The 15,489-nt window shown below is 34.3% G+C and overlaps 1 protein-coding gene and 1 long non-coding RNA gene across 2 annotated transcripts in view; one reads left to right on the top strand and one right to left on the bottom strand.

The window, feature by feature from the left end:
- Window positions 1-15,489, top strand: part of LOC129940893 (uncharacterized) — a 103,910-nt gene that overhangs the window by 51,040 nt on the left and 37,381 nt on the right. The window lies entirely within an intron of this gene.
- Window positions 1-15,489, bottom strand: part of LOC129940891 (sushi, von Willebrand factor type A, EGF and pentraxin domain-containing protein 1) — a 51,639-nt gene that overhangs the window by 9,474 nt on the left and 26,676 nt on the right. The window contains exons 5-8 of the mRNA XM_056049415.1: window positions 10,550-10,631; window positions 1,851-3,281; window positions 1,586-1,788; window positions 37-1,527 (exon numbers count right to left, since the gene is read on the bottom strand). Coding sequence (XP_055905390.1) covers window positions 37-1,527; window positions 1,586-1,788; window positions 1,851-3,281; window positions 10,550-10,631 — 3,207 coding nt within the window. The remainder of the gene's footprint in view (window positions 1-36; window positions 1,528-1,585; window positions 1,789-1,850; window positions 3,282-10,549; window positions 10,632-15,489) is intronic.

Below are 15,489 nucleotides of genomic sequence, written 5' to 3'. Positions count from 1 at the left end.
AATTTCCAATCTAAGATAATTCTTAAAAATACTTACAGTTGCATTCGGGTACAGAGGAGTTCCACTGTCCAGTGGAGAGACAAAGCAGTGAAGAACTGCCAGACATAATGTAACCAAATTCACACTGAAAATTGACGATGTCCCCAAAGTGATGTTCGTTTTTATCGGAAAGGAGTTTTCCATTTTCTGGAGCTTGTAATGGTGGGCACATAACTGGAACACAAGTTTTATCTTTCTGATAGGTGTCACCATCGCGTACTCCAGTCTCTGACTTTTCAACTAAGAATCCAGCTGTTCCATTGGCAGTGTAGAGTTGAAAACCGTTGTTGCAAGAGCAAGCAAACGATCCGGGAGAGTTTATACATTTTTGGTCACAGCCACCGTTATTTTTTGTGCATTCGTTAATATCGACACAATCCAAACGAGTGCAACCCATAGCTTCCATTCTTAAACATGGCGCTCCCACATAGTCCTGAATCTTGAAGCGAATGTAACGAGCTTCAATCGGCATAGGTAGGTTCAAAATTGACAAGGTTGGCTCGAGAATTCTGAATTCCACTGCTGTTCCATCGGGGTTAGCGTAGTCCTTAAAGATGTCTGTCAAATTATTGGTGTACTGCAGACGAACTGCTGATGTGAAAGCAACATTTCCATCGAACCTCTGAACCGACATGGTCCTGAATCCTCGCAAGATAGTTGGAGCCCTTAAATCAATCATGATCCAGTTGGCTCCAGGTTCCACAGAGCTTCCACACCAACCGGCTGAGTTCAAACGAACCATGCTTTTAGTGTAACCATCATCACTTTCCGAAGACATTATGCTTTCGTCAGGTATTCCACCATTAGCCAGGCCCAAGTCTCCCACCGGACGACATTCAGTTGTTGGCGCGAAGCCCTTGCGGCACTGACAATGGAACGATCCATTGGTATTCATGCATTCAGTTGTAGACAAATCGCATTGAGTTGATGTGCATTCATTGATGTCCTCGCAAGTTGGTGCATTCTCAAATACCTGATTGGCACTACAACGTATGATGTTTTGACCGATAAGCTTGTATCCTTTGAAGCACTGAACTCGAGCTTCGTCACCGAAGAAGTACGGACGAGCAGCATCGACTACAAAACCACTTTCGATCTCTGGGAATTTGTGGCAGCGTTTTCTCGTGCACTTGGGCACATCACCACTCCATGTTCCGTTCGACATGCAAATCAAAACTGGATAGCCAGTTCTTTCGTATCCAGCTTCACATTCAAATTGAACAATTGTTCCGTAACTACGACCACCTCCATTAAGCAGGGTAACATTGGCGTGTGCAACTTCGGGCAGTGGAGCACATTGTGAAGCCATGCAAGTTGGCTTACGCTCCCAACGTCCATCAGGGAGACAGGAGATCTTCTCAATAGGCTGTCCTGAAGGAAAAGCGAATCCAGCATAACATTGATACATGGCAACCCCACGGTACGTTACGTTTGAAGAGCCGATTGAAAATCCATTGTCAATTTGTGGTACCGGACCGCAGTAAACCTCTAAAAAATCGAACAAGAATTAGCATAAAAGAGACGCTTTTCTTTAAAGTGAACATACCTTGGCATTTAGGAATATATTCAACACTCCAGTTGCCCCCCTTCATGCACTCCGTAACGATCTTATTCTTTCCCGTAGCGAATTCTTGTCCAATTGGACAGGTGAAAGTGACCACAGTTCCAAAAGCTGTATCCCGGCTTGAAGCCAAAGCTCCAATTCCAGGCTTGAGGTTTGGACAATCAGCTGAGAATGTTGCTGACCATCTACAATAAGAACGTGACATGGTTAAAACTTATTTGTAAAGAACGAAGTTGAGTAAACTTACCCAGCTGCATTGTGTAAAGCATCAGAAGTAAACTTAATAAGCATTTCTCCAGACGAAGCCGTCAGAGTCAACTTTGGAGCAGCCGTTCCGGTAAATCCATTTCCAGCATGTAATCTTAGTCCTGATGTTGAAGATCCATCATAGACCTGGACAAAGTCGCTTTTGTGCACCATGAACTTGTCAAACTTCAGAGATAACGGAGACCCCAAACTGTTTCTAATTACAAAGAAACATTCCTGATTTGTTGGGTAGTCCTCGAGACCGTAGGCTGGTGAAGTAACTGTTCCATTTCTTGCTGTAATTGTTGCCTTGCAGCCTTGGGTATATCTAAGGCTGAAACCCTTGCCAGAATCTCCTAGGCTTGATTTGAAATACAAGTACACCTTGTTGCCAGTTGAAATGACAACCTTTTCGTTGTCTTTGCCACTTCCCGAAAGTCTTGCAATTGGCCTGCTCATCGGACTATCTCCATCACGAATCAACATGTAATCTCGTCCAGCAGTAATGTCTAAGTCTTGGATTTCAATCGAGATAATACGTCCAGCTTGGGCTTTGATAATGTACAAACACTCCAACCCTCCGGGATACTGTTTGGGGTATCCTGGAGATGTGAGTACCTGTCCCTGAGCTGTAGCACGAAGAGTGCCACCACAATTCTTAGCCTCTGTCTTCCAAGTTGCTCGGAAACCCTTTCGCTCCACACTTCCATCAGTGGTGAACTTGATGATCATGAAATTTGAAGCCGTCACCAAAGGCTTCATTGTCAAATCTTGCTTTCCAGATAAAGTAGCTAATGAAACTGACTTATCCTCAGTCCTACCACCTACCAAAATCTGTACCGTATCGAAAGTCTTTTCCGTATCGAAGTCTTGGAATTGCAAAATAATATTACTACCCTGAGGACCTTCCAGAGTCCATTTGCATTTGCTCAGAGCGCCATACTTATGTGGATAGTTGGGAGATTCTATCACATCACCTCCCGACTGCATATGGAAATTACACAATGCTGGACAATCCAGCTCATCCGAACCATCACCACAATCATCATTACCGTCACATTTAAATGCCTGATTCACGCAAAGACCATTCGCACAATGTAACGAGTCATGGGGACAAGCCGAAGCTCGGCACATAAATGGCAGTAAACTTTCACATGTTCCCAATTCCCATGATTGCATTTTAGATTGTGATGAAGCAGCTACACACTCTCCCGACATTGGATCGGGCTGATTGAGAGCCCAAAAACCAGAATATTGAGAGATAAGGGCACCCGAAGCTGATTCGAGGGTATTTGTTCGCAGGTCGTCGAGTGATGCCAAACCCAGCCAGTACTTGTCAGAAGCACGGCGATTTGGATCACCCAATTTGGCAATGGCAATTGTATCATTGTTTTCCGCATAATTATCGATGGCTACTAAATCAGCGCCATACCTGAAAATATTTAAAATTTAAACCATATTATTAATCTGGAATAAAAACACTTAACGAAAAATTTGTAAATACTAAATTTGTATGCTTAAATCAACGTAAATCTTACACAATCGTTAAGTTTTTAGTGAATTTATGTCTGCTGTTAAATGTCAGCAAAAATTAGTATTTCCTACAAATAAAAGTTTGCAATACAGACTGAGACATTGGTTTTGATCTCTTCGTTGAGTTTTCACGTTAAAATATATCAGCTCAAACAAAACTCCACCGTTAGAAATCGAGTAAGAAAGACTTTTTATTTCACAAGTTCTTCAATAATTTGAAATTGATTGCTTAATGTAATAGATTAACCTAACTTTCGTTAAATTTATACACTACTAAATAGTATCTCAATTAACAATCGATATTGTAATACATGTTTGCGTTAAGCAAATCCTAACTTCATCTATTTGCACACTACTATGACACTTTTAAGGGTAAATTCTTTTCTTCATTAATTTGTCTTTATTTCACAAATTCTACATTGATTTAAAATTTATTTAACAATCATTTAAACTGTTTCGTTAAGTTTCTTAAAATGTTAGTTTAGTAAATAAATTGACAACCGAAATTAGAATAAATAGTCAACAGAAGCCCTTAACACTTTGACGAGAAACTTAACAGTGCTAGGCCACTTTTTAGGTTAAATCCTTTTCTTCGTTAATTAATAAATTTAAACGAAAACAATTTGAACTGGTTTCCTATTTGTCCTTATTTCACAAACTCTTCATTAAATTGATTTAAAACGGTTTGCTCAATATAATAGAATAATGTAAAATGTTTCGTTAAGTTTGGGCTTTATTATCTAGTAGTAAGTCAATTAACAATTAGAAGAATTGAAATAAATAGTCAACAAAAAGGCCCAACGTTTTTGGGGAGGGCTTCACACTTCTATGCCAATTTAAAGAGTAAATAATTTCTTCGTTAAGTTGTACAATTTAAGTAAAACAATTTGAATTTATTTCCAATTTCATGAACATTCATTGAAAATCTTAGTAATGTATAGGTAAATACAGTACACAGCTATGTCTATGTTCGAAAATACATGTTAAATAATCTTGCTATTATTGGAAATGAAAAGCCAATAAATCTATTACAAAAATCTAAATTGCTTCCATTGAAAATGTTCGGGGAAGAACAAACAATACAAAAAAAACTGAAAGGTCAACCTTTCATAAATGTTCTTTTTTTTCGGATTAATGTTCCCTAAATCCATAACACAAGCAATTTTAATACGAAACCCAAAGTTATCAGGAGAGCCTCGGACAACAAAAATACCAAAATAAATATAAAAAAATAAGAGTCATCAAGCAAAACCTCCTGATTTACCAACTCTTTTGTGATTTATGAACTGAAAGCTTTATCCGTATCTATACTTATTCCTTTAGAAAATAAAATTTCTCCTTACACCAAATGTTAAACGTTGCGTCGCGTTGTGCGTCGCGTCAGTCGTTATGGGTCGTTCGTTGCTTTTCGTTGGCGTTTGCCATAAAATAATAGTCTGGGAAAATATTGGCAATCAATTCCGTTTCATTCACCTCCTTTAGGCCAAGCTATGTCATTTTCTTTTTATTCTTTTTCATTCAATTGTAGATAAATATATTTTTGGCATGTTGAGCACGTGCCCTTAAGTTGAAGTTACACATCATAAGCCCCTAACCAAACAGAAAGTGTTTGTTTGGCGCTTGGGTTTGGAATGTGTGGTGCGCGCGAGAGCTAAATCGAACGGAATGGTACGGTACCGGTCACGTTAAGGGTCAATGTCTTCAGACAGACGTGAGATTTCTATTTGTATAAGTGAATTTCACATTCGTCAAAAATTTGAATGAGTAATTTACAATAAAATATTGGCTTGGCTGGCCAACAACTGCTTTTGATAAATTAATGGCCCTGATCACTGTCAAAAAATATATATACATATTTTCTTTAATATCTCCTCACTGCAAACTGCTCGTACTTTGGTCCAAAAAAAAAAGAAGAAAGTGGTATGATTCCATGGTGGAGTGGTGGCCGGTCGGTGATACTACTAAACTGATTGCCAAGTCAATTGTCCCCATTTTTTAAATGCCTGGGCTTTCAGTTGGATGCGGCAACAGGTGGTGTTGTTGCCGTCGTCTTCGTCATCTTAACTTTGCTTGCACACCACACACACATGATTTTCATCTTTATAAACAACCTGTGGCATAAATTAGCACTTCTTGTTGCAAGTTGAAGTCTTGATGTTGCCTTCACATTGCGCAAAGTTGGTGAAGTGGTGGCGAAGGTAATAAAAGAAGAACAAATTCGAACACATCATCAGTCTGAGAGAAATTTCCATTCTGCCGAGCTTTATTGACTTGGACTGGTTAACGAAACGTATAACAATGTCTACACGATGGAGCACGTACGTTTATTGATAATTTTTCATGTGATGTGTGAACTAGCCATTAAACTTACGGCCCTGTAATGTATGCTATACATAAAGGCAAGTATAGAGTAGTTAAACAAAAATGTATTTAAAATATGTTCTTTTATTAAAAGAGTTGTTTGTCAAAAGAAATATCAGTTAAGAATGTCATTTAAGTTGAAAATTCTGGATAAAGAATAGTAGACGAGTAACTTTTATTTCTGTCACTTTCACTTATTTCATAGCTGAAAGTTTTTTTTCGAATTTAAAAGCTTTATATGTGTTTTTAAGAAAAAAATCGTAAACAAAATTAAAGCAAAAGGGTTAGCAACTCTTTAAAAATCAACAATTTGACAACTGTCAACTGTCAGGGTTTTGGATTTCAATTTACAACAATTAGTTTTAAATGTTTTTGTTTCAAGTATGCAAATTACACCACATGCTAGAAAAAAAACAAAGAACATCAAATCGACACCCGCCATCATTTCATCGATTTCAAGACAGCATATGATAGAATCTACAAGGACAAACTTTATAGGGCCATGTCTAGTTATAGTACTTTTGCCAAACTCGTCTGTTTGTGCAGAAAGATCATGGATAATTCGCGCTGCTCCATAAAGATTGGAAACAACCGAACTTTTTAATGTCAAAAAAGGCATTACGCAAGGTTATGTGCTGTAATGCGATTCCCTTAACATCGTCCTTGAAAGAATAGTGCAGAGCTCCAACATCAACACAAGAGGCACTATCTTTTACAAGCCTGTCCCATTACTGGCATATGCTGATGACATTGGCATATTCGAAAGTGCTCAGCAATGGGGCTTTTGTAAGTATTGAGGCAGAGGCGGCAAAAATGGTTTAAGCGGGTAATGAGGGCAAAAAAAGTACATGCTGTCATCAATAAATTATCTACAACACCGACGACGCGACGCACGTCTGGATCAGACGTCACAACACCAGAGCTGTCAACCATCAAGTCGTTTTTTTCTCAAGGACTTATCTGAATTTCCATTGAATCAAAACAAGACACTAAGCGCTTATGTACAATTTTCGACACTCTTTAGGAGCGAGTTCATAGAACATGATCCAACCTTTAATATGAATATTTTTAAAATAAAAAACACATCGAAGAATAGAACAAAAATTTGTTAATCTAAAAAAAAAACTCATTCTCATAATTTTGGGTTTGGTTCGTTGTTCTTCTCCTAGAAATAGACAAAACACAGCACCGCCATTGATGACCCACTTAGTCACTATAAATTCTCAAGCGTGGCTTGGCTTGGCTTGCTTTGGCTTGACTTCGATTGGCATAGCATAAACAACTTATGCAACTTAATAACTAGAACATAAGAGTTACTGATTCCAATATTCATTTCTTCAATTACGAGTATAATTTTATATTGAATTGGCTCTCAATTGAAACATGGAAGAGGAGAGAGCTTTCTAATATATCATTTTTATAAAATTCAAGACCAAAGAAATGACCAAGTAAGTGACTAATGTATGAATTGAACAAACAAAAGTTCCGAAGAATTCATTCATTGTTGTACTCTTTTTCTTTTTGGTCTTTAAATTATTGTTTTGCTCTAAACTTTCGTCTCGTTGTCGTTAATTTCTTTAAAGATTGTTTCTTAAGTTTTGCTTTATTTTTGTATATTTGTTGAAAATCTTTTTTTCATTTTTGTTGGTTTCTTGGTAAAAACGGAAGAAGATTTGACCTGATTTTCGTTTTCTTTTGAGAAAACAGAGGTTTCTTTTTTTATTTGTGAATGGTTGGACGTATACTCTAATTTTGTGTACTATAGCCTCAAATGCACTTTGACAAGTAAATGAACTTGGCAATGAATCATTTCAAACTTTTAAGCAGACCATAAAAAAAAACTTGTTGACAATGATAAATGAAGTCGTCGCAAATTTCTGTTTCAGGGCAGTATGCGGTCTTATGCCCAGCAGTGTCCCGATTAGGCACAGTGAGCGGCTTAATTCTTTTTTTTGAGGTAGGTAGACATGGAATTCAATACGGAAGTGTATCTACCTACTTTTGGAATGAGATTTTATGTATATAGCTGTGTGTTTGACAAAAACAGAAATTCGGTTTAATGTTGTGATTCGGGGCTTAGCGGAATGTGACTAATGGAATAAGTTTAGGTTAAGTAGGTAGGCCTTAAAAAAATATGTTAAATTGATTAAGTTTTTTTGTTTTTGGCTTGTAGGTAGGTAGATAGGTATGTACTGTACATACATATGTATGTATGTATAAAATGTTCCAATTTATAAATTCAGTTTGTTTTTAGGGTCAATGTTTTGCATTTTAGTTAAGACTACTGACCGATTACATTATTGTTTTTAACCTTATTTTTATATTAAGATGAAGGTTGATACAATGTGAAGGTGATGTCATGATGATTTTCAAGGCTTTTATTAAACATACATATACTCGTACATCGATGCTTTTTATGGTGTAAGATAAATCATTTTTTATTAAAATAAATACAATTCTCTTCATTTCAACATGAAATTTATAGATTTTAAATATGCCAGAATTACAGAAGAACAACTATAAGGACCTGTATATTGTTATGTTACAAGCAGTTCTGACAATTTTAGTGTTTCAAAGCTACATTAACTTATTTATTATTGAGTTAAGTTAAGTAGCAATAAAAAGTAGACATTGCATTTTTTTATAAAGTAAGGAAATTCAAATACAGAATACACCCTAACCTTTGAAAGCATCATAGGTAGAAGAATGGTTGAGAAGACCACTTGCATTTTTGGATATCGATTGTACTAAACTTCACGAGTAAGAGGAATCAGAAAGTTTTGGTTCACCTTTTCCATCACTGAGATCTACTATTAAAAACCGATATTGATGGATTTTTGCGAAACACTTTTGTAAAATGTGATACATCCCGAAAACGTGGTACATATATTATTTGAAAAGTGTAAATTAAGGAAGAGTTGAAAAATTTGCGTGTCAAATTACATTCATAGCCTTAGTAAAATAATCTAAAAATAATCTATTACATTCAGATTTATAAATTTTCAACTTGAAGATAAATTCAATCTACAAATTTTTTCTCAGGATTTCAATACGTGAAAACCCAACATTATTGAACGAAGCTAAATAGTACATGCTGAGATTCTTGTAAAACGTAATCACATACATAGTAGAATTGTTTCCTTATTTTTGAGACTCTAACGGCCAATTTCTTGAAAATGTCCTAGTTTCAAAAACTCGGTTTATTAATAAACAAGTACTCGATTGAGTTCTACTCATTTCTTCTTCAAGTTCTCAAACGTTAGAACTTGGATTTACATAGGGGGTGCTACAAAAACAGCAAAACACACGTTACAACTCATTTCCATTCAACTTACATCCAAACTTCCTAGAACTCGAAAATAATTTTAAACCGGTTATACTCTTACAGACATAATTAAATGTGAAGACATGCTCGAGGTTTAATTATTTTTAAAATGAAGTTTCATTGATAATCCGAGAATTAGATCTTCTTCAAGAATTGTCCGCAAAAAAATTAAATTATCTTTCCATAATAAAGAAACTCAGAAATTATGTATTTAAGTTTTGTCAGTTTTTGCTTAAACTGTCAAAAAGAATTATCGAAAAAAACATAAATAAACTAATTATAAATTTAAAAGATCCTAATAAATCAGAATCCCCATCTAACGTCTCCAACGTAGCAACGCTATTTTCAGAATTTTTGGAGGATGTTAAATTCATCAAGTCTCTAGGAATCACAGGGCTTGAATCTTGTAGTTTTATTTTTTATTTTAAGACATTTTTATTTTTCTAATTTTTTTTCTAAATGACACGGCGGGTGAGATCCTAGTTCACACAGGACTGTAGCGCCACCTTAAGTAAGTAAATGACACGGCGACACGTTATAAAAAAATTCCATCTTTAAATAAAAATGTGTTTTTTTGTTGCTTTATTTCTAGATCCCATAAAATTCGATCTACTTTTAAGTTTTTAAATAAAAATAAATTAAGACATAAATCTTCCCAACAATTAACTATTACTTCCTACTTTCTTTTAGAATAGTGTCTAAATGAACTCATCATAAAAAACAACTATATTGAATGGTCTATATTTTACCTTTTTAAACTCAATCTAGATAATATCTAAATACGTTTTGGTTATAGTATAATAATAATTGTTCTATGTTCTTCTATTCCACAATCATTTGGCCTTAATCTCTTCATCAAACAGAAGCAATAACAACAACAATAACTAGAAAAACAAAAAATAATAACAAATTTCAAATTGCATGTTGTTCTAGTTATTATTTATTACTTTTGTTTGTTCCTACTTTATTTCTTCTCTTAATCCCATCCTAAACCTGCCTCGATATAAATTTTGTTCCAGATTATAACATCAATGCAAGTTTTACTTAGCATAAATTTAGGTCAAAAAATTGTAAAGACGGAAAAATAATAAGAAGAATCTTCAACCTACGAATACTCTGCCTATGCATAATTTTAAGAAGTCATGATACCTGTTATTTTGAAATGTGTCGCCTCGTTGTCGTCGTGTTATAATGAGGTAAGAAGTTCTTGATTTTTGTTTTGTATAAGAAGCGAAAAAAAAGTTAAAGAATTTAATTCCAAGGATATCAAGTTTTAAACATAAATGGAATGCAGTTTAAACCATTTCATCTGAATGAGATGTAAGTAAATTCTTTAAGCCACATATCCAGAAGAAAAAAACACACACGTGCATATCTATTTATCTACCTACTGGTTTTGTTTTTAGATAAATATGCAGAAATTAATCAAATTTAATTATTGTTATTATTGGTTTTTATTATTAATTTTTTGAATGACTCACCTTCTGCAGAGTTCCGCACTCTTTTCCCAAGAATGTTTTATGTTGAAATATTTATAACAATTCAGTCCTCTCAGTTCCCAACCTGTAAAAAAGAAAAGATAGAAAATATGAACAAAAGACATTTATTGAAATTTTGTAAAGCTAGGTACTTATATTTTTTTTCTCAACCTTTCTAATTGTGTAAAATAATCAAATACCTAACTTCTTATGATGGCATTGACAGTTTGACAGATTACGATTATTGAATTTTACAAAGCTTGAATATGTACAATAGGCTTGTTCGAAAACTTAACATTGTGTACAAATAAATGAAAACAAATGACTTTGTTAGACCCAAAGCTTGCAATAAACAGCTAGCCTCATAATTCCAAAAAAATAGAAGGAAGAAATTATAAAGGTGAACTTAGGAATAATTTATAAATGGTGTTAGAGAGAACTTCATCAAAGGTTATATTCGACACTCGATAAACTACTCTGCAGGCGGTCCCTTTGCTTATTCCGTTCCTTATTATGAGTCTCCTTTCTAAACCTAATGTAGGCTAAACAAACGTTTTGCAAGAGAGTTAAAAACAAATAATTTGCAAAACAACAAAACTTTTCACTTTTTAGAAAAAAAAAATTGGGTGCCAAGTAAAATAAGCCAAATTTCAAGTATAAATCCAATTTCCAACATTTAGCCATATAACACGTAAACAATGTGAAATTAAGCCAAATTGGTTTTTGAACTTAAAACAATATGGTTTGCATGCACTTAACCTCGCACCTACCCAAAGCGTTGCACGGGGGTAGCATGTCGCCCGTTATATACCTCACCGTAACAATAAGTTGGTCCTGTTTCCCAAATAATTTGACCTTATTTCTATTTGTCAAAGTGCAACATGGCCAACTACTAAAAATTGGTGTTATTTCATTTTTTTAAAGTGCAATAAAACCAATTTTCGAATGTTGGGCTTATTTCACTTGGACTTTGCAAATTTTAGTTTTGCGAAACGTAATTTGCAAAGTAAAAGTGCAAAGTAAAAAGTAAAAAGTAAAAAAACCCATCTCCCTTTAATCAAAATCATTAGTTCCTTAATTCGAACCAAAAGAAATTTTTATAAGAAAAGCCAAAATGTTTACATTAGCACGTAATATTCCACTATTTGCAATTCAGGTTTTGTTTTTAATTTTAGTGTAGAATTTTGAAATTTATGTGAACATTGAAACTTTGAGTGTTCAAATTTATATACCAGCTTTTATAATAAATAATAATCTTAAAAATTCCATTTAAATGTACTGCTTTTTTCACCATCAAGAGAACCCTTGTTTTGTTGGTTGTTTCTATCTAAAAACCTGTAAGCCTTAAATTGGTAACCCTTAGCTCACAAAATTTAACATTTTTTAAGAGCTCTTGGCTATTTCTTTAGCTTCTAATCAAAGTCCCAATATTTCAAATCAAAAGAAAATGTAATGTTTAAGATGAAGGTTCAAACATTTTAAAGTTACGCATACTTTATCTTTAAATTTGGATCGAAGTAGATTTTTAAATGGTAAATAATGTTCAAAAAAGCAAAGCTTTGAAAAATTTGAAAAGAAAAGAAAAATTTAATGAAAAATATGTGCATACAGTCATTCTTATTAGTTACTCTTAATATTTAGGATACAAACATTTTTGGAAAATTCTTTTAAATTGGTGTACGCTAAATTTTGGGAGTAACTTTAGATATTTAGCTATCTTCTTCGTAAGGACACAAAAAATCTCTTCCTTTTTTGTACAATCAAGACGCACAATTAACATTTTTGATGTTTCAAAGCAAGAAAAACATCAAAACCTATGTTAAGCTTATTTTGTGCCTGACTTTAGTTTTCTAAAATTTTCTCTTAGATTTGGAAAAATAAAATAATGTTCGAGTTGCAGTTCAACTCAAAAAATGTATCTCAGATAATGGCTTAATTCTTCTTTAGAAAAAAAACAAAGATCCAGAACAAATTGAGAACTAGAGAAGCAAACGAAAATAAAAAATTATGAAATTAAAAATTTCTCCATAACACTTTTTCGTCCAAGATCTCAACTTCACTTCTTCAGTTTCAGTTGCTTGATGATGATGTTGTTGTTGTTGTTTGTATTGGTCAATGATGGTGGGGTGGTTGTTGTTAGTAAGCTGCTATAGCTCGATTAACTTTCCAGAAAAATATGATTTGGATAGAGAACCGGAAAATCCAATCCAATCCAATCTGCGTTAACTATAAAATCCACTCTCTCTGACTCTTAAGTTTTATACTTGTTTTTTTTTTTTTTCTTATTTTAAATTATTTTATTTTTCCACCTAACGATAAAAATACAAAATTCCATAAAAGGTCAACAGGTGTATATACACAGAGAGAGAAAGAGGGAGTGAAATACGCACAAAAAAGAGAGAGAAAGAAGAAAAGGCACAAGTTAAAAGTTAAAAATCAAAATCGATTCAGTCAGACAATGTGTTGGATACTTTTTTTTGTATCTTTTCTTTTTCTGGGAAGCTGAGAAAGTACTTCAGGTTGTCCATCGTACCATCATCAGTATTGCCATCGTGTTGTCTTTGGCACAGACAGACGATTAAAAAGCAGTTCCTCATCTTTTATTCCCATAATGGTCACAAAACAAAAACTATGTTGGTTCATCATCGATCAAAGTACGAATAAAAAAAAGATGCAGATACTTTTTGTATTTTAAGATTTTCGTCTATAATTTAACTCAAAACGAACTACTTTTTTGTGGTTGTGATATACTTCATTTTGCTTTCTTTTTTTTTCTTACTCATCTCAACGATTTATATACGAAGAGATGTTATGATGAAATGGTAAGTACGCCTCTCGAAAAACTATTTCTTGATGAACATCTCATGATGACAACGACCATGATGATGATGAGGAATTAATGGAAAGCTGTCAGTCAAGACCTGGACCATTATTTAAACGATATTGATGATGATGGTGGTGGCCGATTGGTTGGTTGGTTTGTGCGTATAAAGCGAGATCAAAAAGTTGACACAACTTTCCTTCCGATGCGATGGTTTGAAGAAAAAAAAAACATGGAAACATTTTCAGCAATATGACCATTATCATTGAGTCTTAATCAAAATACCATAATGGTTGTGAGCATTAAAGCTGGAACAAAATATCTACCAACAAATAAAAATCGAAGAGGGAAAACAAATATACAATATTTTGTATTCAAACTTTTTCTCGTATCTTTAGGACTTTTTTTATGTTTGTTTCATATTAAGATGTGATGAATGGGAAAGATTTATTTTCTTTTCCGTGGAAATCAGTGGCTTCTTTTTAGGAAATTGCTTTGGTTATCTTAATTTAGAGATGATTAAGTCGTTAAAAGTGTAAGTTAAACTATCCGGAGTTATTGTTCGGAGCGGTTTTTGAGTTTTTCCGTTTTCGTTTTTAGGATTAAAAATGAAAGTATATAAATATATGAGAAGTGTAATCAAATTCATTAACATATTTAAGAAAGGAAGGAAGCTCAGCTAATTAAGAATGTCTTATCCTGCAACGACATATAACCCAAACAAAACATAAAACCCAAATAGAGAACTGTCGCATCGTATCACTTAGAAAACGTCACAAAAGATTTAAGGTGGTTGTGCTCTGAAAGTGGGGTCGGTATTGGGTGCCATGCTGTCCCCTGCGAAGTTGGGGGTATGCAAAGTTTCTTTGAAATAAAAGAATCTAGAATTAAAGAAACTTTGCCTACACACAACCTCTCACCTACTCCGAATCCTATATTAAGTCCAAGCAGTCAAAATGCTGGATGATAGCACTGTAAGCAAACCATTTCGTTTTACTTCACTTTGAAAATTGGTCTTATTTCATTTCCTGAATGTTAAATATTGCCAAACATATTCTTAACGTTCTGAAATTATTCTCTTTTAATGTTTGCGTTTGGGCTATACAATGTAAAACTCGAAATGTCGTAGTGCCCAGAATATAACAAAAATTGTCAGAATGCTAAAATGTTGAAACACATCTTTTGGGCAATATGTCAAACCGTATTTTGGACGATTTGACATTTTTCACATTTTGGTGTAACTTTATTGGGCAATAAGAGCGAACGCTTCCTTTTATTTGGAATGTCACAAAAACCAACAATTTTTAAATGCCCAAAGGGTCAACAAAATGTTAATAAAATTATTTTAGGTGCTATGAAATTTTTGGTTTTGGGCCAAAAGACCTAACCTATTTGACTTGTGTCTTTTTTTGTAGTACCCGCGGCGTGAAGGTTAGTGCTTTGGACTAACATGCCAGAGGTCTTGGGTTTGATCCCTGCCTGTGCCATCTAAAGTTTTTTTCACGGGTACTGCCTCTTTCAAGGAATTGATAAATTCTCTAAGAGTGATTCTTGTCATGAAAAGTGCTTTTTCAAATTAGCCGTTCAGATTCGGCTTAAAACTGTAGGTTCCCTTCATTCCTGATAACATTACTGCCACACAGAAATGGTTGAGAGTTTTAAGTCACTAAGCCCTAGTTCTCAACAGACTTTTGCGCCATCTTATTTATTTTTGTGTCTTTTTAAAAAGCATATAAAAGATCCATTAATTTTGGTGTTGTAATTAAACATTAAACCTAAAATTCCGAAAGTAAATAAATTACCAGGTGGTAACAAGTCACAATTCCACCAATTATGCGAGTAGGGATACCTTTCAATTTCCAACTGCATGGTGCAAACGTCGCGTCTTGTTTTTTAGTTGAAAAACATTTAGGTTTTTACATCATAAAAGATTAAAATGCCGTCATATCCGGCCAGTCACATTTCTATAAACCATACCGGTGAGCAATTATTACTTACGACGAATAACTTCTCTTGAACAAGCCGTGCCGCAACACCGCAGCGCCGCAGGTCAAAATTCATTAAGCTCTAGATAACTTCATTTTATAAAACTGGTACATTATGTGTGGCTTTTTATATTCGA

This window comes from Eupeodes corollae, chromosome 1, assembly GCF_945859685.1.
Source record: "Eupeodes corollae chromosome 1, idEupCoro1.1, whole genome shotgun sequence".
Taxonomy (NCBI): Eukaryota; Metazoa; Arthropoda; class Insecta; order Diptera; family Syrphidae; genus Eupeodes; species Eupeodes corollae.
Note: the sequence above shows the minus strand (reverse complement) of the source record. Positions and strands in the feature narration are given on the sequence as shown.